We start from the raw sequence: 26,343 nt of genomic DNA, 5'->3' as shown, positions 1-26,343 counted from the left end.
ATTGTCCATGATCTCTTTCCAAGTTTCCCATCAGCTTGCTGGAAGATGCTCCCACACCTGAGAGGAAGTTGGTTACTTAGCACCTTCCAGAAACAGAAATAAGTTCTTTTCTTCTACACTTTATGATGACTTGATACCTATTACCTCTACTCTGACTTGGAGTATCCATACTTTCCTTGGGTTCCCAGTTCACTGTCCATGGACCACTGTGGCTCAGCCTTAGCTGCAGTTAAAAGGGTTACTAAGGAACTCTCCTTCCGGGTCAGCAGACTTGACTGAAGGCCAGGACCAGTCCCTCTGAATCATAGCATTCCATTGGCGCCCCCCCCTCACTCCCACAAGAGGCTTCTGCAGCTTTTTACTCATACAAACAAAAATAAACCTCACTACCGGCCTCTGAACTCCACAGCAGCATGCTTCCCCCCTTCTCCCCAAGCGTCCCATGGCTGAGTGGGGACTTGGCACTCTCCCCACCGACATCACTTTTTCACTCCCTGCGCATCCTGTGTCCTTCTCTCACCGTGCAACCCAGAGATTGGAATGGGACGTGACGGCCGGCACAGGCGCCGTGCACAGCTGCCAGGAATCTGACGGGTAAAATCTGGAAAAGTTGGGAGGGCAAATGCTAAATACACACACACACACACACACACACACACACAAACACCGCTCAAAGAGGACCGGAAATATAGACACCCATAGAAGAGTGCCTGCGGACTCCCAGCCCTCTTCCATCTGCCATTCTTTTTAAGGAGACTGGGCCAGACTCATGTCCCAGGTGTGACCCCCAGAGGCCCACTAGTAGCCCAGGAGAAGAGGGAGCAGCTTCATTTAATCTGAGACTCCTTGAGACCAAGTGGGGAACAGGAAGCAGTTGTGCGGTGACTCACTGGGCAGAGCCAGGTTAAGGGAAGTTGTCTGCGGGCGTCCCTGGGACCGGATGATGGCAGCACAGCATTGACCACCCTCACACAGCTTGACCCCACCCCTCCACCAGAGAACAGAAAGGCTGCCGCCTTCCCCAAGAGGCTGTGGCCAGTTCACCTTTCTGGCCCTGAGCCAGAGCTCAAAGAACTCAGACAGAGCTTCTCTTGGTCGTGTTCTGAGATTTTTCTTCTGTTCTGTCAGAACACACAGGTAGGCTCAGTTTGCCCCCAGCCTTCCTTGGCCACCTGGCTTGAAGGCTCTCCTGCTTAGTGCAGCCTCTAAAAATCAGGTGGTAACAAGGTCTTGAAAACTAATCATCCACACGGGGGTAAAAATGGCAGCCAGTTCCATTTCCTTGGTAGAGGCAAGCCAGGCTGGAGTAGTATCTTTCCTCAAGGTAGGAAAACTGAGATGTAAGAAGGAGTCTGGGCCGTGCTGTAGCAGGAATGCATTATCAATTAGGACCCCGAGAGGCCCCTGCTTCCCAGCCTCACCTAACCTCATGTCAGTGCTTGTTCTGTATTCTCTCACCCAGAGGGCAGAGATTTGTAGGCCTGGGGTACCAGAAAAAGTGTTACTTTTCCTGCAGTGGAAGAGCTGGTTGGAGAACACCAAGGCCTGGAAAAAGGAAGAACAGGGATGCTGATGCTGGGTCTGCGTGAAGGAGAAAGGGTAGAATTGTTAACTGAACCTGAGCAGGGAGCATTTCCTCCTCTTACAAAATACCCAAGCCAAGTTTGATGTAATGGGTATCACCCTCTAATTGGCAGCCTTTGGGGAAGGGCAGTGACCCAAGTCCCCTGGGAGAGTGGCCAGGAGCAGTAGTACTTTCCCCTGATGAGGTGAAATCAAGAGGAAGACTTCAGCACACTGGGCCTCTCAGTCGCATTTCTCATGCCCGCCAGCATCCTATGGCCTGTGCCTTCCACCAGCTGTGGTGGCAGTGGCAGCACTGCCTTACTCATAGGGAGAGGTCCCTGGCAGGTCACAGAGAAGCCACCCCCATCATTTGAAGCCATGCCCTTTCAGTTTTACTGTCACTCTCAGTGAAACCTGAGCAGCCTTTCTCACTGACTGTTAGCGGCCAAGGCTAGCACTGTGGGCCCCATCTCAGTTGGCACGCACGCACGCACGTTCACTCCCCTTGCCCTGCACCTGCTTGTCTCTGAGCCTCTGTAAGTTGCTGTGTGGCAGAAGGCCACGAGAGGGCATGGCAGGGCTTGTCTTTACCAGATTTGTACTGGTGCCCTCTGGCTCAGTCTACAGGGAGCAGGCTGTCTGGGCACATGACGGCAAATCGGTTGCTTTGTGGCCATGGTCTCCAGAAGCAGCAGCACAACCATGTCCAGGTTCTATAGAGGAAGACATAGCCAGAGCCTCTTTTGAAGGGGGGTTGTTACACATAAGGCCCTGTCAAATTTGAGAAAATTCGGGCTTTTATAGACTTGAGAGCAGAGCTTCCATGAAAGACAAGAAAGTCTAAGGCTAACAAGCACTGGATCATGAGCTTTCCAAGGTATGTGCACAGGCCACTGGTACTGCATGTAATGATTTTTAAGTAGGACATTTTGACTTTTCATTATGGAAATTTACACATGACTAGTATATCAAATTCCTAATACCAGGGCTATCATTGCTTAAGAGGCTAAGCAAAAACAGTGAGTTGATTTGAAGTCAACTTAAAGAAAAACATTAAATAATAGTATAGATTGTACAGGGTTGTGGCAAAGGAGTAAAAGTAGAACAGAAAACACCAGCATTTCGGAGACACCACACTGGTGAGGAGAAGGCCATGGCTGCTGTGCTCAGTCTGGGTGTAACTCTGCAGAAATGTGAGTGAGGTCTTAATTCATCCACACCATATGAACTCATGCTGCTGTGGGACACTTTATTTAGCATTTATTATTAGTTGTCAGTATCACTTTTTTGTAAAACCTTTGAGTTTAATTTTTTTTTTAAGATACACAAAGTTGAAATAAATTCAATTTTGGATAAAAATAAGTTTTGGATTAAGAAGTATCCTTCTATAGGCTGTATAGAAAATATATGAGAAACCACTTTAATATCCAAGAACCCTAACCCTCCCTTGTTGATTTTTAACCCAGGGTCTTACTTTTAAAGTCCTTTTGCTTTTAATACCATCACAATCATTTCTCAGTCCTAGGCAGGGTTTTAGCCATGTCCCCATTCCCAGGCCATTGAGTCTGTGTTGATTTCTATTGTGATGCTTTGTCCAGTCTTGGGCCCATACCTTAGGCCTGACAAGGACTCATTCTTGGGCAGGATGCTGACTTGTTGTCGAGTCAGGGCCCTGGCTCACCACCCCCCACTCCTTTGCTCACTCACAGTCTGTGTCCTTGTAGGCTGTCCTGGAGGACCAGAGTCAGATGAGGCAGATGGAGCTCGAAATCAGACCCTTGTTCCTCGTACCAGACACCAACGGCTTCATTGACCACCTGGCCAGTCTGGCCCGGCTGCTGGAGAGCAGGAAGTACATCCTGGTGGTGCCCCTCATTGGTGAGTCAGATGGGAAAGCCAGAATAGCCTACACTTGCACAGCACCCCCTCTCCGTTGTGCCCCATGGCCTGGGGGCCAGCAGGCAGAGCGCTGCTGTGTGTATGTAAAGACAGGATTTGCAGGGAAGTAGGGAATGTGTGGGGCAAGGAAAATTGTTTAATAATCAAAGCAGTTCAGATTATTATGGCTGATCCATGGCTTAAACTGCTTGAGCAAATGGACTCCTGTGTCCTGGCAACCAGAGGCTGCATGAGCCCAGCCCTTGTTTTTATCCTTATAAAGCTTGCAGTAAAACAGCAAAGCTGGTTCCCGTTATTGGTAAACACTCAGCCCTGGCAGATAACGGCAGTGCTGCTGGGTGGTCTGGCAGGGAGGCTGGGAGGATTTTGAAGTGGTTAGATGCCTTTGGTCTGATTGTCTTGTAGCTTTTCATGATCATTCTGTTGGTTCGAGGTAACATTCTTCTGGCCAATGTCACCCTGAGGCCAGGCCGACAGGAACCCTCTAGTGCAAGCCTCAGCTCAAGCCAGTGGATTCCAGCCACTTGGACCTTTATCACTGTCTGGTCATTAGGGCTGATGCAGGGTCAGCATCTCAGGACCCAGCTAGCATGCTTCTACCCTATGAGCAGAGGAGTCCAGTGGGGTCTCCGAGATCTTTGTTTTCCAGAGGACCTACTATTGTCTAGGCAGCCTTGGTTCCTGGAGCCCTGTGGTGGGTCAGCCTCAGAGTGGGCTCTGGGCTCTGGGCGCCTGTCTGATAGCACTGATACAACTAATATAGGTTGGTGGATACCATTGGAAAAGAGAGCCTGAGAAGTAATCAGGAAGCCCAGGATTTTTTAATATCTCCTTAGCAGCCACTTGGAGCAAGTTCGGGTACCCTGTCCTCTGGAAAAGCCGCCAAACTGGCAGTCTGCCTGCCCAGCCACCTTTGACATCCATGCCAAGATGTTCCATTGGGCCTTCCCTCCCAGTCCCAAATGTCTTAGTGCCAGATGGGGGTGGAAACAAAGGGCAGGAAGCATCCGCCCCTGCAGAGGCTGTAGAACCCTAGGGGGTTGTGGGAAACACGTTAGCACCACCTGAGAATGTTGGCACTGAAGCAGCCCTCATCCCTGCCTCCACCCTCCCCGTCTTCCTTCCCCCTCCCCATGTGGCCTGGCCAGAACCTCTTAAACCCAGGCTCTTAAACCTAAAGGAAAGTTTTGTATTCTTCAAAAGTAGAGCAACTCCTTTCATCAATGTGGAGCAATCAAATCATCCAGGGCTTCTGGGTCCTAGGCTGGGGTAGTTTTCAGGTTAATATTTCTCTGTGTTTTCCTAGGCCTTGACTACCAAGGCGATTTCCAGGGGGAAGAAAGTGAATTGGTCACTGCCAGATGGCCAGGAAATAGTATAGCTGGGAGAGGTTGCTGACCTCTCAGGATCCCACTAAGACTAGGAAGGAGGAGCCTCAACCACCATCCCAGGGTTCCTGGTCACAAGCACTAATTGTGCCCCCACTGTGTGTGCAGTATCCTTGTTCCCAGGGGGTCCAATGCAAAGCACCACTGTGGTTCTGGCCCTTGAGGAGTTTATGGTTCAGAAGGGAAGACCACTAGATTTGGTGGGGAGGAAGTAAACACATGAGAAAACCCAGAGGATGTGTACAAAACAAATCGATGAATTGATGCAGCCATGCACACCAGCCTCTTTGAACCTCCCTCGACTGGGCAGGTCCCTGGACTCACTCAGGGAATGTGAGGCTCCTAGTCACTGGTGCTTTCCTTATGCCCTATGCCCAGAACAGCAAAGAGTTAAAGCCCACAACTTTCCCTGCTTGTTTCTTCTGCTCTTCAACCTGCTCTGTGCTCCTTAGGCCTGACCTCAGCATTGAGAAGCCCTGCTTGGTGCAGAAGCACAAACAAGCCTCCCCCTTTGAAGCCTGTTTAGTTTGGAAGCAGGAAAACAGATTTTGGGATGGAATACCAGTTTTTCCTGTTTGATGTTCTGTTTGATGCACCATATACACATCCACCACTCTCCAACCTCAGCTTTGCATTGTGTGAATGCTGAAACCTCAGGTTGCTAAAGCATAGGCAGTGTGTGTGTGTGTGTGTGTGTGTGTGTGTTCATTCCCACATGGGTCCTTTCCAGAAAGTGTCTCTGAATACCCAGACAATGAGTGCCAGGCTTACCATGGAACAGCATGCTCAGCCGACTCCCTGAGCCATGAATCATTGCACTGAGGAGAGGCCTCAGACCCCAAACTCTCCCAGAGCCCCCAAGGAGTGCATATTTCCCACTTGACCTCAGGCTTTTGGCTGGAATTTTGGAAAGAATCTTCACCAGAAAATGAAGCCATGTCCCAGACACTCAAGCAGGCAGAGACACACATACACACACACACACACGTACAGTATCAGAGGAGGTAGATATGCCAAGGGCATGGTATGGGGGAATACCAAGACCTTTCCAAGTGAGACTGTGGGTGCTGCTTCCTGCTTGGTATCCTCACTTCACTCTGCCCAGGGGTTGGAGGATAGAACCCTGCCATCAGCACTATGGACTGCTGTGATTGGAGTCCCAAATAGATGCGAGAGTTGCCTCTCTTTTTCCCTTAATTGCTACATATTCTTGCCTCTCTTGAGGGATACTTTCAATCTGATCCTGTAACTAAGAAATGTAATAGAGGGGCCTGGTTTCTTCCTCCAAATACAGCAGCTCCAGAAAATACCTTTAAGTTCCTACAGGAAGAAGATGGGGTCAGGGAAAGAGGCAGGAAGGGGAGAGCACTGTGGAAAGTCTGAAGTCTGGGATACTTCTTGCCACCCCCAAACACCCATCCACCCCAAGTTCTCCTCCTCCAATTTCACTGGAAGACTTCTGTAGGGCAAGATGGATTCTGTGGTCTGGGAAGGGCTGTCTAGAAAAGTAAGTGAACCAAATGAAGCCTAGGGTAAGGGCACATGTTGTTACTGAAGCTGATACCTTGTGGGGCTCTATTTCATTAGTGATCAATGAACTGGACGGCCTGGCCAAGGGACAGGAGACAGACCACCGGGCTGGGGGCTATGCCCGTGTGGTACAGGAAAAAGCCCGAAAGTCCATCGAGTTCCTCGAGCGACGTTTTGAGAGTCGGGACTCTTGCCTACGGGCCCTGACCAGCCGTGGCAATGAACTCGAATCCATCGCCTTCCGCAGTGAGGATATCACTGGCCAGCTGGTGAGACCCCTAACAGGAGGGGAGTGCCCACAACCAGCCTTCAGAACAGGGTTTCTAGGAGGGAAAGTCAGCCAAGGCAGCTGAGGGGGCAGCCACAGTCAAGGCCCAAGGAGGGGGAGGAGTTCCTTGTCCCCCAGCTCACACTTGGCACCAGTTAGACCCAGCCAAGCAGTGCCAGGGCAGGTGTGGGTGAGGTTCTGGGATATGGTTCTGTCCAGGGAACCAGAGGCAAAGTATGCTTCTGCCCCTCCCCATGGCGCCCCCTCCTGCCCAGTGGCACTTCTTACACTGTCTTCCTCCAGGGTAACAATGATGACCTGATCCTTTCCTGCTGCCTCCACTACTGCAAAGACAAGGCTAAGGACTTCATGCCCACCAACAAAGGTATGACGTGCAGCTCTCCCAGGCAGAGACAATACCTCAAGATCACCCAACCCCCCTTAGCTCTAGAGAAGTGTCCCTCCACTGACATGGGACCAAGCCTGAGGCCAGTCTAGTTTCTTGCCCTTTTGGAAGTCAGACCTCCCTTGCATAGCTTCCTTATCCCACCCCTAGGGAGTGTCAGGTGGGCCCTGGACCAAGTAGGGATGAGCCTAACCCAGGAAGCCAGATTCTAGGCAGCGAGCTTTCCTACACAGCATCCATTTCCTTTCTTGGGTCCTCAGTGTTCTCTCTGACAGCAAGAATGTCTTTAAGATTCACTGTAACTTTTCTGGCTATTGTCACCTGAGCCCAGTGCCCTGCAACAGCTCTGAAGCAGAGAGTCCTCAGTGGTCCCTGGGGCACACCTCCCCTTCCTTGGCCATGCTCACCTTCCTGTTCCTCTCAGTTTGCCCCTGAAGATTTCTACCCCACAAAAGTAGTGGGTATTGACTTCCTGGTCTGTGCAGTCGTAAAGTGTGGTGCTTTGCTGGCTCCTGGAGTTGGAGGCAGGTTAAGAGCTTAAGGACTATAGCCTTCAGCTCAGTTTTCGAGACCTGCTTCTGGGTGAGTAAAATCACCGCCACTCTGGAGTTCTCTTCTAAGTGCCTGACAAACTCACCTTCAGCCCCAAACTTTCCTTCCCACAGGATCACTGAAGCTTAAGATGTTTTCTGCTCTTGGTCCCCAAGATTCTGACATTTCTAGCATTTCTTCTTTTAAAAGGAATTCCTAGGTCACCCTACTTCAGTTTCATCTGCAGATAATTCTCACTATTTGGCCCCTGTCTACTTATTTATATGCAGTCTCTTATCATTTTATTCTATCTTTCTTGTTTCCCATCTGTCTTCTCTGTTCATTTTCCTGTCCCTGGCTTTCACACTGCTCTGGGATTGTCTTCTCTCCTGCCCTCACTAGTGCAGCCCTGCCTTAATCTCTGTACCTGGGACTGGTAATGAGCACTGCCACGTGGCTAACATGAACTACCCTTAGGGCCAGATCTCAGGCATTCAAGTAGTAAAAAAAAGAAGCCTGACTGAGCCAAACTTCTGCTTGTGCTCTGCCCCTAGATAACTTCCTAGAGGAGAACCTTCTGCAGGAGAGGTGGACAGGATTGCCACAAGGCCTTGTTGGGAAGTATGGTTCAGATCCTGCTGCGGCCCAGCCTCCAAGCTGTTGTTTTCTTAGCAGAGGCACATTTTGGCTTTGGCCCTACTAGTCCTCTCCCCCCTCCACCACCACCCAGTTTACCCAAAACAGCATACAGGAACCTATTGCCATTCTGGGGGCCGCCCCTATCAGAATTACATCAGCAACGGTTGGTGTAATCAAACCCCATTTGTCAGTGTGAATTCTTAGCAGATTAACTTGTCAGATTCACAGAGAAACCGTCACCAAATGTTTATGTGTAAACGATGTTGAATTTTAAAATCATGTGGATTATGGCGGATGGGACCTGACAAGATGACAGTCTCTGGTTTCTAACAAAGTGAAGTTACCAGTGTCAAAACAGAGGATGTTTATTGTTAAAAATGTCTCAAAGTATCCACAGAAACCCCTGCAGACCCCTGCCAGCAACACTGGGGCCTTGGTTGGCTGACCTAAGGCCTGGGCCTCTCTTGGTCTGAGTCCCAGGGCAGGAATGGTGGGGCTCTGTATAAGACTCAGGCAGCCAGCTGGGAGCCCTACGTAGCACTGCACATCAATTCCACCCCACGCTCACACCCCCAGGACCAGGACCAGAACCAGACAGTTGAATGGTCTCAAAGCATCCTCCTTACCCTTGGTGCCTTCTCTCCCTCTCACCCACCATAGCCCTTGCCTCCCATCCCACCCACTTCCATCTCTCCTCCTTCTCTTAACCACCATCACAACCCCACAAATCTCTCCTCCCTCTTCCTACAAACTCCTCCCGAGGCTGACAGCCAGTTCTCAGCCTTGCTGCCTGGAGCTGGCAAGCTTGAAACTGCTCAGGTCAGATATGGATATTTGTAGTCCCCCATCCCCACCAGTCTGCAGTCGGTGAGCCCCACAGGGTGCTTCCTGTGCTTCCCTGTCTGCCTGACCTCCGTCAGGAAACACCCAGCCTGGGACTGGGGAGTGGGCCAGTGAGCAGGAGTGGGCTCGTCAGGGATGGAATGTCACTGTGGGTACTCAGCCCCGTTTAAATTTTCCCTTTACAGTAAAGGGCTAGGGAATTAGAAAGGTGACAAAAGAGATTATTCTAAAAAAGTCATCTAAAAAGAATGAAGGTTATCTGGGTGCATGCCGTAGAAAGATCTTTAAAGTTGGAATATCAAAGTAAGTACAGTATGATCCCAGAGTTGTAGGAAATAAAAGTTTATACATTCAATATAGGGACTTGTAAATGTACATAAAGAAATCTGAAAGGAGGCGCTTACCCCTGGGAAGCAAGACTCAGACAAACTAAGCGAGCATTAAGGATAATCCTTACTTCCCCTTCCTTTTCTATTCTTCTGTACTATTAAAGATTTCCACCATTTACATGGATTGGGTTTATTTAATAGAGGATGCCATTGGGCTGTAGTCTCAGAGCCACCTTGGCACAGTCCTGCCAGGGACCCCTCTCCTCCTCTCCTTAGAGCTCCTTGAGTGAACCCTTCTCTCCACATCTGGGAGCCCTGGGCAGACTTGCTGTTCCAACTCTAGTTTCCTACCTCTTGCTGCCTAAATCATCGAATTGCTGGCTACCATGGCAGAGTGCGTGCAAAAAGTGGTGTCATGCGTCCAAAACCAGCCATGGAATCAGAGGCCTAGAAGGAAAAGGGCTTCTGCTCAGTTCAGAGTCGTGGGAGACAGGTCTGTGGGAGCCTCGGAGGACCTGGGCTGCTCTCAGGGCACTGTGCAGGATGGAGGAGCCCAGCGTGGCCCATTCTAAGCAAGTAGGGGATGGCATAGAGAGGGGCTCCCTGGACTGATAATCTGGGTGAAAGAAAGGACATACAGAAGGGCCATGAAATTGCTGCCTTGGCCCCCCAGGCACCAGGACCACCTGTCCCTGCAGTGGGGAGTAGGACAAGCCAGGGCCTATGCCTCATGCCCTAAGTGACATCCTCCCACTCTTCTGTTCCAACAGAGGAACCAATCCGGCTACTGAGGGAAGTGGTACTATTAACAGATGACCGAAACCTGCGCGTGAAGGCTCTAACGAGGAATGTGCCTGTGCGGGACATTCCCGCCTTCCTCACCTGGGCCCAGGTGGGCTGAGGTGGCCACACCGGGGTCTGCCCCCATGGAACCATTCCTGAGAGGCCACCAGGTACCCAGTGTACCACGGAAGGTGCCCACATGCCTGAGCCACCAATCCACCCAGACAATAAACCATCCTCTTCCAACCCGCACCGTGGCTGTGCTGGGGGGTGCTACTCCTCACAGAGCCCCTCGCAAGGGTCAGGCAGAAGCTGCTGGGACCCTCCTGGGCAGCCAAGATTTGGCAGGGAGGTAGCTGGCTGCAGTGACAGGAGGTAGACAAGCCCCTAGTTCCAGAGCTAGGAGGAAGGCCTCACCTGGTGCATCCCATCCAGGTCCTCTTGTGTAAGTGGAACTTAACCACTTTTTCAGGTAGAGATGAGGCAGGGAGGTTAGTTTCCATCAGATACAGATGAAAACAGGGTTCCCTCTAATCTTCTCTGGAACCCTTACTCTGAATCTGTCCAACAGGCTTTGGTTATGCTCTGAAGCATGTGCTCAGGGTATCTCTCCATCTCCCTGGGGCCTGGATTCCCCCATAATCCATGTTGGGTCTGGGCTTCATGTCCCTAACCTCCCCCCCTACACACACACACACACACACACCCATCCTGCTACTCTTCTTCCTGCCATTATCAATCTGGGTCCATTGTACTTTGCCACTTATTTTCCCCCTGGATGGCCATAGGTTTAGAGGGAAGGAACATCTGCTCTAGGGCCCTTGCTCCCAGGATGGTCTTTGCCTGCCTCTTCTCTACTCATGGGCCTTCCTTTTGCTCTGATTCTCTCCTCACTTTCCTTAGATTCTTCTCAGTTTTCCACCCTTGTCCTCCCCTTCCTCCTGAATCGCTCCCCTCACCTCCTTCCCTTTCTAGTTGGTACCTTTTACCTCCCAGTCCTCTCAGTTTCCTTGCCTCAGTTCCTCCTTCTGAGAGTTCTCACTCTGAATCTTCCTCCTCCAGTCCCTGTGACAGGAATTCAATAAACCTATCCTGCCCCAGGTCTTCCTCCCCAGGCCCCTCTGTTCTGAGAAACTTTCACACTTGGGTAGCCCAGCCTGAGGGTAGGGTGGGCCAGTGTCTGATAGGAAAGCCCAGCCTGAGGGTAGGGTGGGCCAGTGTCTGATAGGAACGTTGTGTGGTCTGGAGTTTTCTCCTTGTTTCTAGCTTTGCCAGAAGAATTGACACAGAGGCCATTGGACTTTGAATTTTTTGTTACCCCTTCATTCATCCCCCATGTTCAACACCTGTCTTGGGAGGCTTCCTGACTGCTAGAAAGTTCTCTCAGTCCAGAAGCAAGGATAAAGGGTGCTTAGGGGAAGACTGTGTTTACAGGAGGAGCCAGGAATAAATAGGAGATGCAGTGGGTGCACCTCCCCAGAGCCCACTGTGCACAGCCTATCCAGAGGATAGGAATAAGGCTGTGCCCTCCCAAAAGCCCAAGATTATGCCAGAAGGAGGGGGGACTATGAAGGTGAGCCAAAGCCAATAGTTTGGGAGTAAAAGTCCCCCAGGGCCTCAGAAGATTGGGTTTTTTAGAGTACAGGGGGTTTGGTTCCTGCCTCTCCTTTGAGATCCTCTCCCCTGGATGAAGGTTGATGACTGGGCAGGTGGGAGACCCATCTCTCTTTTCTGTCCTGTTTGCAGCACTGGTTTTGTTTCCTTAATAAATTTTTGGTTATGAAACATACCTGTCCTTTTGTTGATCTGTCTTGGATTGGGGAGGGAGTAAGGTCCAGACCTCTGCACCTGTGTAAGAGCAGCCCTTTCCGGCCCATCCCACCCAGGTCCTTGTGCCTGGGCCAGAAGAGAGCTGCAGGGTCTGTGGTCCTTGGTTACTGCTTTATTGCTGTTTGGTTCGAGTATAGAAAATGGAAGCGGCTCTTGGAAGAGCCTGTGTACAAGGTAGGAAATATACAAACCCGAAGGAGGGAGTCTAAAGAGACCGCGTTCCAGCCCAGCCCAGCCTGGGCTCGGGATGGGGGACTGCCCGGGGCGCATGCAATAAATATGGTCCGGGGACCCCAGGGAAAGTGGGAGGAGGGGCACCGCGAGAATGGGAGACCCGGTAGGCCAGGGCTTTCTCAGCCCTCAGACTCCAGAACTCCAGTCCTCGGTGGAGGGAAGGGTTGGCCCTGGGGCTAGTGCTACTTGTGCAAAATGAGGAACTTCACATTATCAGTCCCGGGGCGGGCGGGAGCAAGGGGCGGGGGGGCCCTCCGGCCGGCTCAGTCCCCTCCCCGCTCCACAGCTCTGCCCGACGCTCCGACCCCAGCGGGGAGATTCACAGTGAGAATGGGTGTGGTCGCAAGGGCCGGAGGTAGGGCTGGGAGTGCCCCAACAGTAACCCCTCCCCCCAAGAGCAGCGCGGAGCCGAGGGAAGGGGCTAACGAACCACAGGAAGACGTGGGGAGGGGCCGAGGGTCTCCTTTGGTCAAAGCTGATATCAAAAATATAAATCTCCCTACCCCCCAACCCACCCATGTGCCGAGGTCCGCCCCCAACCCCAACCCGAGCTAAGGCACAAAGCAGTGAGGCCAGGTGAGGCCGCAGTGAGGTCGGGCCGCTGCCACTGCGGCGACGCTGCCGCTGCTACTATACGGCTGTCCCGGGTGCGGCCTGCCTGCTCGTCATCGCCTCTGCTCCCTGGACCGCGCTGCCCGGGCGGCGCGGCGGCGATGAGGCGGGCCTGCGTGCGGCGCTCTAAGTGGGGGAGAAACGGTCGATGGTCCGGCCGTCGGGCCCGGCGGCCAGATGTGCGCCCTGGCTCAGCACCTCAGCCGCCTTGTCCGGGCTGAGGCCCAGCTCGGCGGTGAACTTGGCCAGCGGGTAGAGGCTCTCGAGCGCCACCTTGGGGTCGTGCAGGAAGTGCGTGGTCTGTGCCAACAGCTCGGCCGCGGCAGCCTTGTCCTGTTGTTTCAGGCTCAGCTGTTCAGCCGTCAGGCGGGCCACAGCAAAGACGCCCTCGGGGAAGTCAAGCTTGCCCTTGCCATCGGGGCCGGGGACAACGGGCAACGCCCCCAGGCCTGCCAGAGCCCCGGCTGCGCCAGCTGCCCCACCCACCGCATGCATCTTCATGTGGCTGATGAGGTTGCGTTGCTGAGCGAACTTGCCGCCACACACCTGGCACTCATAGGGCTTCTCGCCCGAGTGGATGCGCATATGTTCGGTGAGGCGGTACTGGCGCGTGAAACGCATGCCGCACGCGTCGCACGCGAAGGGCTTGAGGCCCAGGTGACTGCGCATGTGACGCGTCATGGTCCCGCGCTGCGTGAACTTCTTCCCGCAGATGGTGCACGGATAGGGCCGGGTCAGCCAGTGCGTCTTCTCATGCTGCCGCAGCGTGGCCGGGTCCTTGTAACTCTTGTCGCATGATGCGCAGCGGTACGGCCGCAGCAGCTCTCCCAGGCCGCCCGGCGCCCCAGCGCCCTTGTCCCCACCGCCGCCAAAAGGAGGCCCGAGGCCCGCAGCCCCAGCAGCCACCTCGGCCGCCTCGGCCCTGCCATAGAGCGCCTCCTCCTCCTCCACGTGCGCCTCGACGTGTGCGTTCAGCTGCTCGGAGCTGGGAAAGCCCTTGCCACATGGGATGCACACGTACAGGTTGTCACCAAAGCTCTCCGGTTCGCCGTAGGCCAGGTGTGGGCATGGGTAGCCCTCGAGATGGCCGCCGGGCGGGCTGGGGTCCTCGCTGCTGCCAGTCTCCTCGCTGCTGCTCTTGTAGTCATCACCGTCGCCTCCCGCACCCGGCCCGTCCAGGCTGCCGGGGTAGCGCGGAGGCGGCGCCAGGCCGAGCGGGGGTCCCCCCGGCGAGGCAACCGCGTCCCCACCGCGCTCGTCGCAGCGCTCGCCGGGGGAGCCGCGCTCCCTGCCCAGCTCATCACCGTAGCTGCCCAGTCCTGGCTCATGCTTCATCCAGCGGTAGAGGAGGCTGGGCCCATCTGGGCGGCCGGGGGGCTCCGATCCTGGGCTGCCGCCGCCGCCGCGAAACGGGTCCGGGGGTGCTGAGGCTTCCTCCAACTTCTGGAAGGGCAGCGGCGGTAGCGGCGGCAGGGCGAGCGGCGGCTCCTTGTAGGCGGCGGGACCCGCGCCGGGAGGACTATCGGGATGCGGAGGCAGGTCGCGCTCACCCGGTGGCCGTTCAGGGGCCGCGGAGCCCGGTGGGCTCTTCTTGGACAGGTCCAGGCCGCACAACGGGGAGCAGCGGCGCTCCGGGGCGCAGAGCGCTGCCGCCGGGCCGGGACCCGAGGCATACAGTTCCGCGCAGTGCGTGTTCACCGCGGCCTCGGGGCCCGACGGCGGCTCGGCGGCGGGCGGTGGCGGAGGCCCGGCCGGGGACGAGTAGCAGGCCTGGATGACCGGCGTGGCTGCGCGCAGGCCCCGGCCGGGCCTTCCGTAGGGCGCGTAGCCACCGCCGCCGCCGCCGCCTCCCGGCAGGTGGCAATACTTGCCGTGGCGCTTGAGGCGCTTCTTGCACAGAGCCACGAGGTCGGGGATCTGCAGGTAACTGGCGGCGGCCAGGACGGCACCCAGACTTGGTTCGGTCCCCGGTGCCACGGCCGCGGCTGACGCAGCCTCTGCACCGTCGGCGAGGCGGCCGGTGTAGATGAAGTCCAGCACCAGGCGGAACACAGCGGGGCTCACCATGTCATGGTCCAGGTTGAGCAGGTTGTCATGCACCACCAGGGACTTGAGGTAGGCGCTGCTGGCCGCGAGCACATTCTTGTGCGCGCGGAAGAGGGCGTTCTGCACCACGATGATCACGTCGCACAAGAAGCCCTTGGTGCGCTGGTTGTTGAGCCGCAGCAGCAGCTGCCTCGAGTGGCCGGGCGCCTCCATCGTGTCCAGCATCGTCTGCCCAGCACAGTCTCCTGCGGGGACACACACTAGCCGGGTCAGAGCCCCGCGGTGCCCACGCCACCTCTACCCAGCCCTGCTCTTCTCCCTTCCACTTCCCCTTCTCCTCCGCTGGGCAAGGGCATCGAGCACCACGGCCGGGGCACGGGCTGAGGATCGGCGGACTCCCGGAATGGGAGCCTGGGCCGGCCGGCCCGCCCAAACCAAAAGAAGGAGCACAAGGAGAGCGACTGCCAGCCGAGAGGAGGCCAGGCCTTTGTGAGCACCCAGGCCGGAGTCGCCGCCGGGCACACGGGCTTGGTGCTGGGGGCTTCCGAGGAGAAAACTGTTGGGGTGAAGTGACCCTTTCGGAAACAGTTACCAGATTTGAAGAGAATGTCCGCTTCAGGAAAAGTCATTCAGGGCCGAGAAATTTGCCCAAGTGGGGAGAAAGGGAGTCGAGTAGGAAGCGCCTCCCGCCTCGGGAGAAGTTGCCCCACTTGAGGGAAGTGATCCGGAGGAGGGTTGTACAGTGCCCGCCTTGGCGCCGCCCTGCCCCGGGGCTGTCAGGCTTTCAGATGGGGCCCGGGCGGCGGCTGCCGAGCGGGGAGCAGACGCACCGACTGCCGTGGCGGGCAGAGCTCGAAGGCCGGGCCCCGGCGCAGGGAGGGCGTTATATCGGGGCAGGAGGCTGAGGCAGGAAGCAGGTGGGGGGGAGGGGGGAGCCAAGCAGCTCCCATGGGAGGGAGGGGGCAGCGCCCCGGGCGGGCACGGCGCGCAGCCTGCAGCTACCCTGACCCGGGCCTGCGCCCCACCCGCGTCCCGGCCTCGGCTCTGCATTCTCAGGCCCGGCGCCTCCCTCCCCAGCTCTCCTCGGCCCCTTCTCCGCGGGAACTCCGCCGCCCCAAACTTGGGGAAAAGTTTCCCAACTTCAGACAGGGCGGGAGGAGCGGGCCAACCCCAGCCGCTTGGCTCCCGCTGTTCCTCACAGACCCCAATTCCGGCGGCTGCCCCTGGCCGCGCGGCCCGAGCCGGACCCGGAGCTCCCCTGCTCGCCAGCCCGTCCGCCCCGGATCCCCGCCTGGCCCGCAGGGCCTCGCGGCCCGTTACCTGCGGCCGCAGCCCAGCCGTGCTTTCCGACCCACGGCGGTGGCAGTTCCTAGCAGGCACCCCACCCGCGCCACTGCCGGGCGCCGAGCTGTGCCAGGGCAGCGCCCCTGGCAGCCCCGCCTGCCAGCTCCCCTTCCCTTCCCCTCGCCTCTCCAGCCCATGTGCGGGCAGCGCTGGCCCCAGGCCGCTGACCCCGCCGTGAACCCGACGCGAAGCAGCGGCCCGGCGGTCCTAAGTCCTCTTGGGGTGATACTTGGAGCCCTTAATGCCAACCACCAGCAGAGATAGGGCTCTCGCGCCCAAGGATGCGCCGTGAGGCGGCCAGCGCGCGGGGAGCGGGCTGTCCCGGGTCCCCTGTCCCGCCCAGTCCCCAACCCAAGGACCCACCTGGGGGGCATGTCGGAAGCCCCGGGCCCGGCTGCCGGCAAATCCAGGGGGGGACGTGGCTGCGCTGCGCTGCGCTCCGCCCGCCGGGCCCCCGGTCGGTCTGTCCTGCCGGTCCGTCCTCCCCGCGTCCTGGTCGCGTCTCAGCCCCACCGCGCTTTCCGCACACTCTTATCTGGAGCGTTTGGGGCAGGCTGGCGGAGCTGCGGCCACGACGCCACCTGGCGGCGATTTAGGGGCTCTGCACTCCACAGCCTTGAGCTCCTTCCGCGCACCTGGGCAGGGGGCTGGGTGCGGAGCTGGGCGGAGCACCCGGTCCTACCCGCAAGTCCACCCTACTATGTGTGCTTAACTGGGGACCCAGACCCCAGAGTGAGAGCCCCACAAACCTTTGGGTTTTGAGCTGAGAGTGACTAGGAAACAGCTGCTATGTGCATTTATCTAGATTCCCACACAACCCCAATTTGAAGGAGTCTGCCCACAAGAAGGGGACTCCTGTGACATTAGGCGGTGGGAAAGAGGTTATAGAAATCCTGAGGGAGACGAAGATAGACAAGATCTTAGAGACTCTTCTTAGACATTCCTGGCTGGGATGGTCTACTTTGGAACCCTCATCCCTAAAACACACCCACACTCAGCCACATGAAGTAAAGGCGCACAGCATACACCCGTTCGCACCCAGGTCCGCTATTGCCATTGATAACCGCAGGGCGCGCATGTTTGCACAGTCACACACCCGCCCCGTACCGGACTCCAGGTCCCAGTTCTCTGGGAGACCCCAGAACAGCGACATAGGGCCCTCGGTGAACCTGGGCAGAGATGTCACCCAAATAACCTGCCCTGAACTTGCAGGTCTCAGGGAGGACCCCAGGATATTCGGCTGGGAATGGCGGGTCAACCCCTCTTGAGGGTCCTGCAGGAGCGACCCCCTCATCCAGATTCTGTGTGAGCCATATTCTGAGGAACCCGGCTTGGACGACGTCTCCTTCAAACTACGGACCCGAGAGGAACCAGACAAGAGGGCTTCAGCCCGGGACTCCCCGCAAAGTCCTGCACTTCGGATGGAGGCCGCGTTCGTGAGGGTGAAGCCCCTTTTGGAAGGGAGGGGAGCCCGCAGTGGCGCGCGGGCGCTCGCTCGGCTGCTCCGGAAGTGTCCCCGCGCGGCCCCGCAGCTGCACCCGGCCTGTGGCGAGCACCGCTTCTCTGGGGCCCACGCTCCGCCTTCTCCGTGCACCTCCTGACCCCCGCCCACACGCGGGGGAGGGGGGGTCCCCGAGAACGCCCTCAGCTTCTGATTGGCTGTGCCCCCCCCCCCAGCGGCTGAGCGTGAGAGGCTGGGGCGCAGCGTTACCATAGCAACCGATGAGGTTCGCCCCGCTGGCAGCTCTCGGAGGCCTTGGAGAGCTTAGCAACCGCGCTGCGCGGCACTGCAGGTGGGGGCTGCGCTAACCGACCCCCGCGCTGTCCTCGGCCGCGGCCCCCACGCCCCCGCCAGAGGGAGTGTCTGAGTCACCCCGCGAGCAGTCGCCGGCGCGGCCGCTCACGGCCCCTGATACACACCAAGGTCTCGGGCGCCTCCCAGAGGCTCCGTGCCCTTCGCAGGTCGCTTCGCAGTTTCTGTGTCCGGCCGCGGGCTACTAGTTCCCGCAAATCCCCTGCGTCCTGAGTCCTCCCCTCAACCTCTCTCCGTCCCCTACCCTATTTTTGCCCGTTGTTCTGGGTCCACCTTATCCCTGTTCTCTCCCCTGTCCCCGGCTCCCGCCCCCCTCCCCACGGTGTCTTCACTAGAGAAGTAAGTAGTAAGGTTCCAAGGATGGAAACAGTGGCCTTCCAAGCTCCAGGCCTCCAGGAGAGATGGACCGAGGAAGGTGCTGTGGACTGAGGTGGAAGAGTAGGAATGCTCCTCAGAAGAAGTGCTCTTAGAGCTGGACTTTGAGGAATAGCTGTCCCACGAGGCCGTTAGGCACTTCAAGTGAACCTCTTGCTGATAGCCAGAAAACAGGCTCTAGGAAGCCAGAGTCCAAAGGATGTACAAGGCCTCTCTGACCCTATCTCAGCCTTTCTTCTCTGGATCAGGGATGGATCCCAGCTCCACAGGGAACTGGTCAGCCCCGTGTGCCTTTCTGCAGTGGAGTCTCCCCACTGTGGACCTACTCAAGGTCCACTGTGCCTACCATCCTTATTTTTCAACATTCTCCCAGTTACCCAAGTTAACTCACTGCCCTAGCCCATCCCCTGAAATGTCATTGTATATGCATAGAAAGGTCTCACAGCCCTGCCAACTCAGCTGCAGGTTCAGGCCCCCTGCTTCCATGGCCTTCTCTCTTTCTCAATCTCAGGCCTTTCCTTCCCTCCCCAGCGCCACCCACCCTGGGCTCCACCAGAATCTGCTGTTCCCTCTCCATCTCACTCAGCTTTTCTCCCTGAGCATACTCCCTCTTCCCCCATCTGGAACCTTACTCAGTTGTTGGAGCCGACTGGCCAGGGCTGTCCATTTCCTTGCTCCCTTTCTGAGGATCTTTGCCCCACATGGCATGGGCCCTTCCTGCATTTCTGATCTCTAGGAACTCCTCCAGCAAGTGGTCACTGTCCCTCCACCCCCCACCCCCGAAATTCCTCTCTGACAAATTTCTGGGCCCTTCATCTCCTTCACTCAGCATCACCCTCATGTGAGCTCTGCCTACACCCAGCATACCACAAATGGGTCTGAAACACACCTTGGTGCCAGGCTCTGGAGCTGGGTGCTGGTGAATGAAGGACTTCACCCTCCTCCCCTCCATTTGCTGAGATTGCTCCTTCCTCCTGTTGACTTCTCCCAGCTACCCCATAGAGGTCCCCTTTTGCTCATTTCCATGAGGCTCAGGCCATCCTCCTCAGCTTCCCTGCCTTCCCTCCTGTTTCCAAGATGGGCCTCTTGTCCTGGACCCAGCCTCCTCCGCCAAAGCCTCCAAGACCCCTGCACACACACATACACACACACACACACACACACACTTGCCACAGACCCAAGTGCACCTTAATCCCCTCTCCAAGTCCAACTTTCTCTCTTGACTTCCTCTCGCCCAGAAGGCGAGGGTGATGCCGCTGCGGGTCATCCTGAGACATCAAAGAGCCGTCGGGTCCGGGAACTCAGGAGTGGGGATGGGGGCTACTGGCTGAGGACCCCGGGAGGCCGGACCGGGTCGGAAGGCTGAGATTCCAGGCTCCCGAGAGCTCCGGTAAGGGAGAGTGAATAAACACGAAACAGACCCGCCCTCCTCTCCCAATACTATCCATCACTGGCGCCCAGCACGCAGTTCCGGAAAGTTAACCCCTTGCAGGCCTGGAGAGGGGGCGCGGGCACCCTCCTCCCGGGTCCCGCTTCCGTGCGCCCTCCTCCCCATCCCAGCTCCCCGTTGCCTGAGTCCCCACCTCCCGTCTCGCCACTATAAATAGCCCCTCTTCCCGTTTCCTAAATTCCCTGCTGACGTCGGCAGCACGTCAGTGTGTAGGAGCCGCGGCCGCATGAATGAGCCGCCGCACGAGTACTACGCGCGCCTATAAAAGCTGCCGCGCCGGCCAGGCTGCTGGAGGCGAGCCGCGACCGGCGCAACGTGGCCCGCCAGGTAAGCGGGACTGACTGGCCAACGGGCGACAGATGGACAGACGCGAGGACACGGACGGAAGGGCAAGGAGACCGGCGGGCGGCAGGTTGGAGGGCTCTCTCTGGGATGAGGACTGGGTGGGAGGAACGAGGGTCTCCTCGCAGAGGGCCAAGCCGTGGTGGGACTCGGCCTAACGGGACCCCTCCCTATTCCCGGGCGGGGCCGGACGCGGACTGAGGACCCCGCGCAGCACCTGCCGACGCCCGGATGGGGACGCAGCCACTTCGGAGAAGCAGAAACAGAGGACCGACCCCACAGTCCCCGAGGCTTTTCTTGGGGCTCCTGCGCCATCCTTTCAAGAGAGTGGGGCGAGGGTGCTAGCCCCCCAGGAGACGGGCCCCCCTCCTGTCTTTCCCCGCAGCGCGGTGACTCAGCCTTGCTGCCCGGGGCTGGCTGAGCTGGGGTGCCGACGAGAGACTGACGCCCACCTGCCCGATGCCGGGGCCTCGACTCTTTTGGGTACACCCCCCTATCCCCCGTCCGTCATTCATCAGGGGCGCCTCCTCCCGGTCCGGTCCCGTCGGGCTCGTCCCAACTACGCCCCCGGTTTCCCGCCTCTGCGCGCAGCAGTCCTCTCAGGACTGGGCGGGGGCGGGGTCTCGGCCGGATCGCCCGGCCCCGCCCCCACTGTCACCACCCCGCCGCCGGAAGTGCCTCCCGCAGGGACAGCTTTGACGTCACAGGGATCTGACGTCAGGGGCCGCGTGTCTGTCCACCAGCGCTGGGGCAAAGGCGGGAGAGGCGGGGGCGGGGCGGGAACAGGGTGGGGAGGAGCCGCAGCGCCCCCAGCCGCAGGCGACGGGAGAGTCCCAGCCCGGGCAGCGCGCCGGCACCTTGGCTCTAGACTGCTTACTGCCCGGGCCGCCCTCAGTAACAGTCTCCAGTCACGGCCACCGACGCCTGGCCCCGCCCCAGGACCGCGGACCAGGCCACCCGCCGCGCTCCCTGGGACCCTCTGTCCTCTGGGATCCCCCAGCCCCGCGCAGGCTGCTCGCGCCGCCGCTGTCCGCGGTGCTGATCCAGCGCAGGCGCCGCCACCGGGCCGTCCAGGTCCCCAGTCCCCAGGGGCTCCGAGGGGCGGCCGGACCACACGCACACTCGCACAGCCCCCACGCCGTCCCGTGCCAGGCCCCCACCGCGCGCGCGGTCCCTGCACGCGCTCTCCCCCGCCCCCACCGCCACTCGGCGTCCCTGACGTCAGCCCGCCGGGAGCAGCCGCGGTGCTGTCAGCGGCGCGCGCCACGCCCCCGCGTCTCCAGGGCAACCGTGGCTTTCGATTGTTACTGTGGAAACCGGAGGTAACAGTCTACAGCCATGGTCGCCCCGCAGCACGCCCACGCGCCGCGCCACGCCGCACCCTGCCAGCCCGGGTGGGGGAGACCGGCAGCAGGAGGAGGCGGGGGCGGCGAGTCAGGATCGGATATGTCCGCGGGGGAGGCGGGAGGTGCGGGGCAGGATGGAGGGTCCTCCCGGGTCTGCCTGCTGCGCAACGACTGAGGTGCGGTCTACGGAGTGTGTGGCTGTCCGCCTCAGTGACCATCCTGTCCTCTCAGCCCAGGTATCACAGATGGGAGATGGCGAGAGAAGGGGTAGTTTTGGGAATTGGGTTCTTTTTATCTTCTCGGTGGGGACTGAATCCAGGCGGCATGGAAGAATGTTCTGCGTAGGGGGATAGAGACCCGAGGGGGAATGGATGGGAGGAAAGTTTTCCTACGTAGGCTGCAACCTTATTCTTCCAGGAACCCCTAGCTGAGTAGGCAGAGACCCTCTAGAGAATAAACCTTTGAATCCATTTCCTAATAGAGCCCAGCATCCCCTCACTCCCGTCTTGGCTTTCTCCCTCTGAGCCACAGAGGATAAGAAGGATCTCCAGGCCTGTTCTCAAATTTGTTCCCAGTCCTCAGGAAGCTGGTGGTTTTTTAAAAAAGTTAACCCCATCCCTAAAGCTTTGTGAGGACAAACCATCATCCTCATCTCTGTCTATTCTTAGGGGCTGAGTTCCAATTTGGGACGGTTTCTCAGTTTAGTCTTAAAGAGGGGGAGTGATTATCAAAGAGGTTGAAGTCCTGTCATGCTAGTGCAGTGTTAAGTAATGATCTCTTTAAAAAGATTGTGTATGTCATCTGTCACCACCAGCATCACCCACTGCAGGGGCTGACTGTTGGATATTGCAGGCTGGATTTCCCTAGGGATATAGTGGTGGGAATGGTTAACCAGTTGCCTTCCACCCCACCTCCTGCCCCATCCAAATTTTCTTTCTATCTCCACACCCTCTTTTTTTTTTTTGCATGGGTAGTCACCAGGAATTGAACCTGGGTCTCCCCCCTCATGACAGGTGAGAACTCTGCCACTGAGCCACTGTGGCCTGCCCACACCCCCTCCTTTTCTAAACTATTCTTAAGACAGTTGTTGCTGGTTTCAGAACTAATCAACACCCAATGTTCCCCTCTGCTACTCCCCAGGCCAGAGACTCTAAGGTCTTAACCAGACTAAAATGCACTTGACTCTGGATTCCAGTGCATATTCATGGATGGAAGGTGGTGTGTGCAGAGGGGAGTAGTGCACTGGGAAGCAGGAGGTCCCAGCTGGCTCCATCATCAACTTGCTGTCATTTAAGGGACAATGTTCTGTTTCTGAACCTTCTTAATACCTTCTCTGCCTTCTCGACCAGTGTGTTGTGAGGACCAAGTAGGATCATGTAAGTAAAAAGCTTTGAAAATTCCAAAATGCTATTCCAATCTTGAGTATTCTGTTAGGCTAATATGCTTTTGTGGGGGTTGGGGAATGGAGTTGGGAGATTCCAGATCTGGGTGCTTATGCAGAATGAGCAGAGGAAGGGGTGTACCTCCCTGAGCAGAAGCTCTGGAATTAAGGGTGTTGAGATGTCCTTTAGCAACAGACCCTATCTCTTAAGAGCTTCAGGAATCCAAGGGGAAGTAAAAGGTAGAAATGAGAAATGACAGGGATATTCTGAAAAGAGGCCAAGTCTTTTTTTTTTTTTTTTTTTTTCCAGTTTGAATCCTTCTGGAGGTAACCAGAATGGAAAGAACCAGAGTACTAGGCAGGAATCGGAGTTTCAACAGATGATCCTGATGCAAGTGACCCACAGAAATCATGGGGGTTGTGTGGGGTGGGGGTGTACCCCCCCCCAGATGCTGTTGTTCATGAAAGGCATGATGGAAGATGCCATATCCCATTTGTTGGGAATTAGTGGATCACATGGTTTCCTCCTAGTTTGGACATTTTAAGATTCTCAGGAGGGAATTCTCCTGTCACCTGTCTTCTCTTCAACCCAAGTATGAGCACTTCTGCCTTTCCTAATACTGCTATGTTCCCCATCCCTTTCTAATTTTAAGTCCTGGCTTCAGATTAATTCTCCAGTACATTTTTCCCTCTTTCCATTATCTTCACAATAATATCTCGAGTAGCAGTATCTGGGGAATGCAAGTTATCATTTCACATCTTGGGACCCTCTTAAAGGAGCAGCCTGATTGCCATGAGGGTATATGGGTCCCGAGTTGCAGATCCATTGATTTATTTTCAGAGAAGCTGGGAACTTGAATTTTTAAGTGGAATTTCTAAAACTTTAAATGCTGGCACAAATTCATTCTTTTTCCCTAAAATTCTGTGGGCCCAATTCAACAGGTCTGTGGGAGTAATTCACTGCATTTCAGTCCCTTTTGCCAAGGGAGGCATCTCATCAAAGCACTAAGAGCAAGACAGAGGCAGACTGTAGCAAGGAAGAACTCCCTTTCTGCTATCAAGGCCCAGACCCAATTAACTGGGTTTCCAACTGGGGTACTCCACCTTTTTACTGGACAGCTGCCGTGAGTAGTCAGGAACTCAAAAATTTGGTGTCTCAGGATGGGTGGGAAATTATGCTGCACCTCTTAACTCTAATTCCTGTTCAGTTACTAAGCTTTCTGGGGGCACCCATGTCTGAGGGCTAAATAGGGTCTCTTGGGGTCTTTCAGGAAAGGACAAGAGAAGGTAGAAGTCAGAGAAGTGTTCTTGTGCGTGTCCAACAGTGCCCAGGAAGTAACTGCACTCCCTGAGGTAAACCAGCAGCCGAGGCCTTGGCTGTGGTCACATTAGAGTATCATCAATCTCAGAAACCCTGCAGATGGTGTCAGGTTGAACAGCACTATATTTTGTGCTGTCTTCTGTCCAAGGTCTGAGACCACGTACCTTTCAGGCTCATAGTTCAGAGGAGCTAGGGCAGTTATGGAGAAGGCAGAAAACACAAGAAGCCAGGGTTTGAGGGAAGGTCAGCACACAGCTCTCAAGGACCAGACTAAAGGGAGCCTAAATCAGTGTGGCCCAGGAAAAGCCTTGGTGGGTCCTTTCTTCCCAAAACTTCTGACAAAAATTCTTCCCTGATTCAGCCACCAAGGTCTCCTTTCCTTCATTTTGTGCCTTAAACTTGCACATGCATGCATGAACTTGCCTGAGGGCGCTCAGCTGGAAACACCTCCCTGCCTAAGTGCTGTCAGCCAGGCTGACTTGGATGGCCAGGAATCTAAGACTTCTATTGTAAATGGGTTCAAGATGCTCAAAGTCCAAATCACCACATGCAGTCATAGTGGTACCAGCCTAGTTTTCCCAGGTCATCCGTGAGAGATCCGGGGCTCCACTGTCTTTTTCTGTTTGAGTATCAGAGATCAAAGTCTGTTAAGGCCACCCATTCTTTTCTCGAGTACAGAGCAGTGCTCATATAATGAGTCCTGGGTGTTGACATCTTTTATTTGATCATGGTGGGGGTGGAGTGGGGACTCCAGGATGGGGGAAAGGAGGAAGAGGACAAGGATTATAAGGATTATAGGCAGGTACCCACCTGCTGCCCCAAGGCCATGTTCCCCTCAATGGGATCGGGAGGAGAGGAAGCAAGGACAGAGGTATTTGTTGATCTTTCTGCAAATTGATCCAAGAACTTGAGGTAAGCCTGACGCTGGGATGCAGCAGCTGGAATGAAGTGGCCACCTGGGTGGGTGAGGGTGATGGCCCCAGGGAATCGGCTAGCCAGTTGCAAACTCTCCTGAGAGGGGATGACCTGGTCAGTGTCCCCGAAAACATGGAGTGAAGGTAGTAACAAGGGGCCCTGCAGAATGGATTCCTTGAGTCCAAGGCCCCGGGGACAGAAACCAGATACTAGGATGATAAACCGAGGCAAGGGGAAGCGGGTGTCTCCCCCTTGGCCCAGGGCACACAAAAGGGCTGCTAAGGCAGCCCCCTGGCTGAAACCAAGGAGCCCATCAAAAGGCCCGAGCTTGTTGAGTGCGATGGCCACGGTTCCCAGGGCTTCCTCTAGACCCCTGCATACTGTGGGCTCTTCCAAGGCGGAGAAAACAGTCCCCTCCTGCTCTGAAAACCACCAGCCTCGAAGCTGCTCCTCCGGAGGGCAGGGTCCTACAACGAGAAGGGGGGGCCCGATGAGGTTAGGGGAAGGGGAATAGCGGGACTGGAAGGAAGCATAAAAGGAGAAAGTGAGGCTTTGTGAATGACAAAGGCAGCTGAGGGGGAAGAGCTTGAGGAAAATGAGGTGGGGGATAGATTGGCATGAATCCACGATCAAGGTGGAAGCCTGAGAAGGCAAAACTGAGGTTTGAGTGGGAGGGTACGGGAGAGATGAAGGGTTTGGGCAGAACGAAGTGGAAGGGCAGGAGAATGAGGGTAGGATATACGGTGGAGATACGGCGAAGGGTGTTAAGGAGACGAGGCAGGACGGAGAAAACTGAGTGCGTTTCCGGGGCAGGGCTCGTCTCACCGGAGTCTGAGCCGGCGCCCTCGGAGATCGGGTGCGGGCCGCTGAGGCACACGAGCTCGGCGCGGCCCCGCAGCGCCTTCCTCAGCGCTCCTGTCTTCTCGCGGAAGCCCCGCTCACTCTGCCGGAAGCCCGCCAGGCACAGCACGCGCAGAGGCCGCACGGCGGCCATGGTGCTGGGCGGCCGGCCAAGGAGCAGGCGGAAGCGGCCTCTCCCCGAGCGGAAGCAGAATAATGGAGCGGAGGAACGAGATGCCGGCACCGCCCTGAAGGCGGGCCTCAGCGAGCAAGCGTTTGACGACCACGGGGAGGGGCGGGGCGCGGCCAGAG

At 56.5% G+C, this 26,343-nt stretch overlaps 3 protein-coding genes and 1 long non-coding RNA gene across 10 annotated transcripts in view; 2 read left to right on the top strand and 2 right to left on the bottom strand.

The window, feature by feature from the left end:
• Positions 1 to 10,434, top strand: part of SMG6 (SMG6 nonsense mediated mRNA decay factor) — a 259,345-nt gene extending 248,911 nt beyond the window's left edge. For all 4 annotated transcript variants that reach the window (XM_077165510.1, XM_077165511.1, XM_077165509.1 and 1 more), the window contains 4 exons: positions 3,291 to 3,444; positions 6,441 to 6,652; positions 6,955 to 7,036; positions 10,170 to 10,434. In XM_077165510.1, coding sequence (XP_077021625.1) covers positions 3,291 to 3,444; positions 6,441 to 6,652; positions 6,955 to 7,036; positions 10,170 to 10,300 — 579 coding nt within the window. In that variant the 3' untranslated portion in view covers positions 10,301 to 10,434. The remainder of the gene's footprint in view (positions 1 to 3,290; positions 3,445 to 6,440; positions 6,653 to 6,954; positions 7,037 to 10,169) is intronic.
• Positions 638 to 16,761, bottom strand: HIC1 (HIC ZBTB transcriptional repressor 1). Of its 3 annotated transcripts, none has more exons than XM_077165521.1 (2): positions 16,612 to 16,761; positions 638 to 15,149 (listed from the first exon to the last, which is right to left on the bottom strand). In XM_077165521.1, the coding sequence occupies exon 2, from the start codon at positions 15,127 to 15,129 to the stop codon at positions 12,985 to 12,987; it is 2,145 nt and encodes a 714-aa protein (XP_077021636.1). In that variant the 5' UTR covers positions 15,130 to 15,149; positions 16,612 to 16,761; the 3' UTR covers positions 638 to 12,984. The 3 variants fall into 3 exon arrangements, with proteins under 3 accessions (XP_077021636.1, XP_077021635.1, XP_077021634.1); XM_077165520.1 differs by lacking the exon at positions 16,612 to 16,761 and adding an exon at positions 16,225 to 16,322; XM_077165519.1 differs by lacking the exon at positions 16,612 to 16,761 and adding an exon at positions 15,497 to 15,745.
• Positions 16,762 to 21,587: 4,826 nt separating this feature from the next.
• LOC143688006 (uncharacterized) lies at positions 21,588 to 26,007 on the top strand. Of its 2 annotated transcripts, XR_013177779.1 has the most exons (4): positions 21,588 to 21,810; positions 22,715 to 22,950; positions 23,266 to 24,079; positions 24,227 to 26,007. It is a non-coding gene; the product is annotated as an uncharacterized LOC143688006 (long non-coding RNA). The 2 variants fall into 2 exon arrangements; XR_013177777.1 differs by having other exon boundaries at positions 23,266 to 26,007.
• OVCA2 (OVCA2 serine hydrolase domain containing) lies at positions 24,971 to 26,303 on the bottom strand. The gene is made up of 2 exons (XM_077165508.1): positions 26,017 to 26,303; positions 24,971 to 25,658 (listed from the first exon to the last, which is right to left on the bottom strand). Exons 1-2 carry the CDS (start codon positions 26,183 to 26,185, stop codon positions 25,069 to 25,071), a joined length of 759 nt encoding a protein of 252 aa, XP_077021623.1. The 5' UTR covers positions 26,186 to 26,303; the 3' UTR covers positions 24,971 to 25,068.
• Positions 26,304 to 26,343: the final 40 nt, after the last annotated feature.

Source organism: Tamandua tetradactyla, chromosome 6, assembly GCF_023851605.1.
Source record: "Tamandua tetradactyla isolate mTamTet1 chromosome 6, mTamTet1.pri, whole genome shotgun sequence".
In the NCBI taxonomy this organism is placed as follows: Eukaryota; Metazoa; Chordata; class Mammalia; order Pilosa; family Myrmecophagidae; genus Tamandua; species Tamandua tetradactyla.
The sequence above is the reverse complement of the archived record's forward strand: the minus strand, read 5'-3'. Positions and strand labels throughout refer to the sequence as shown.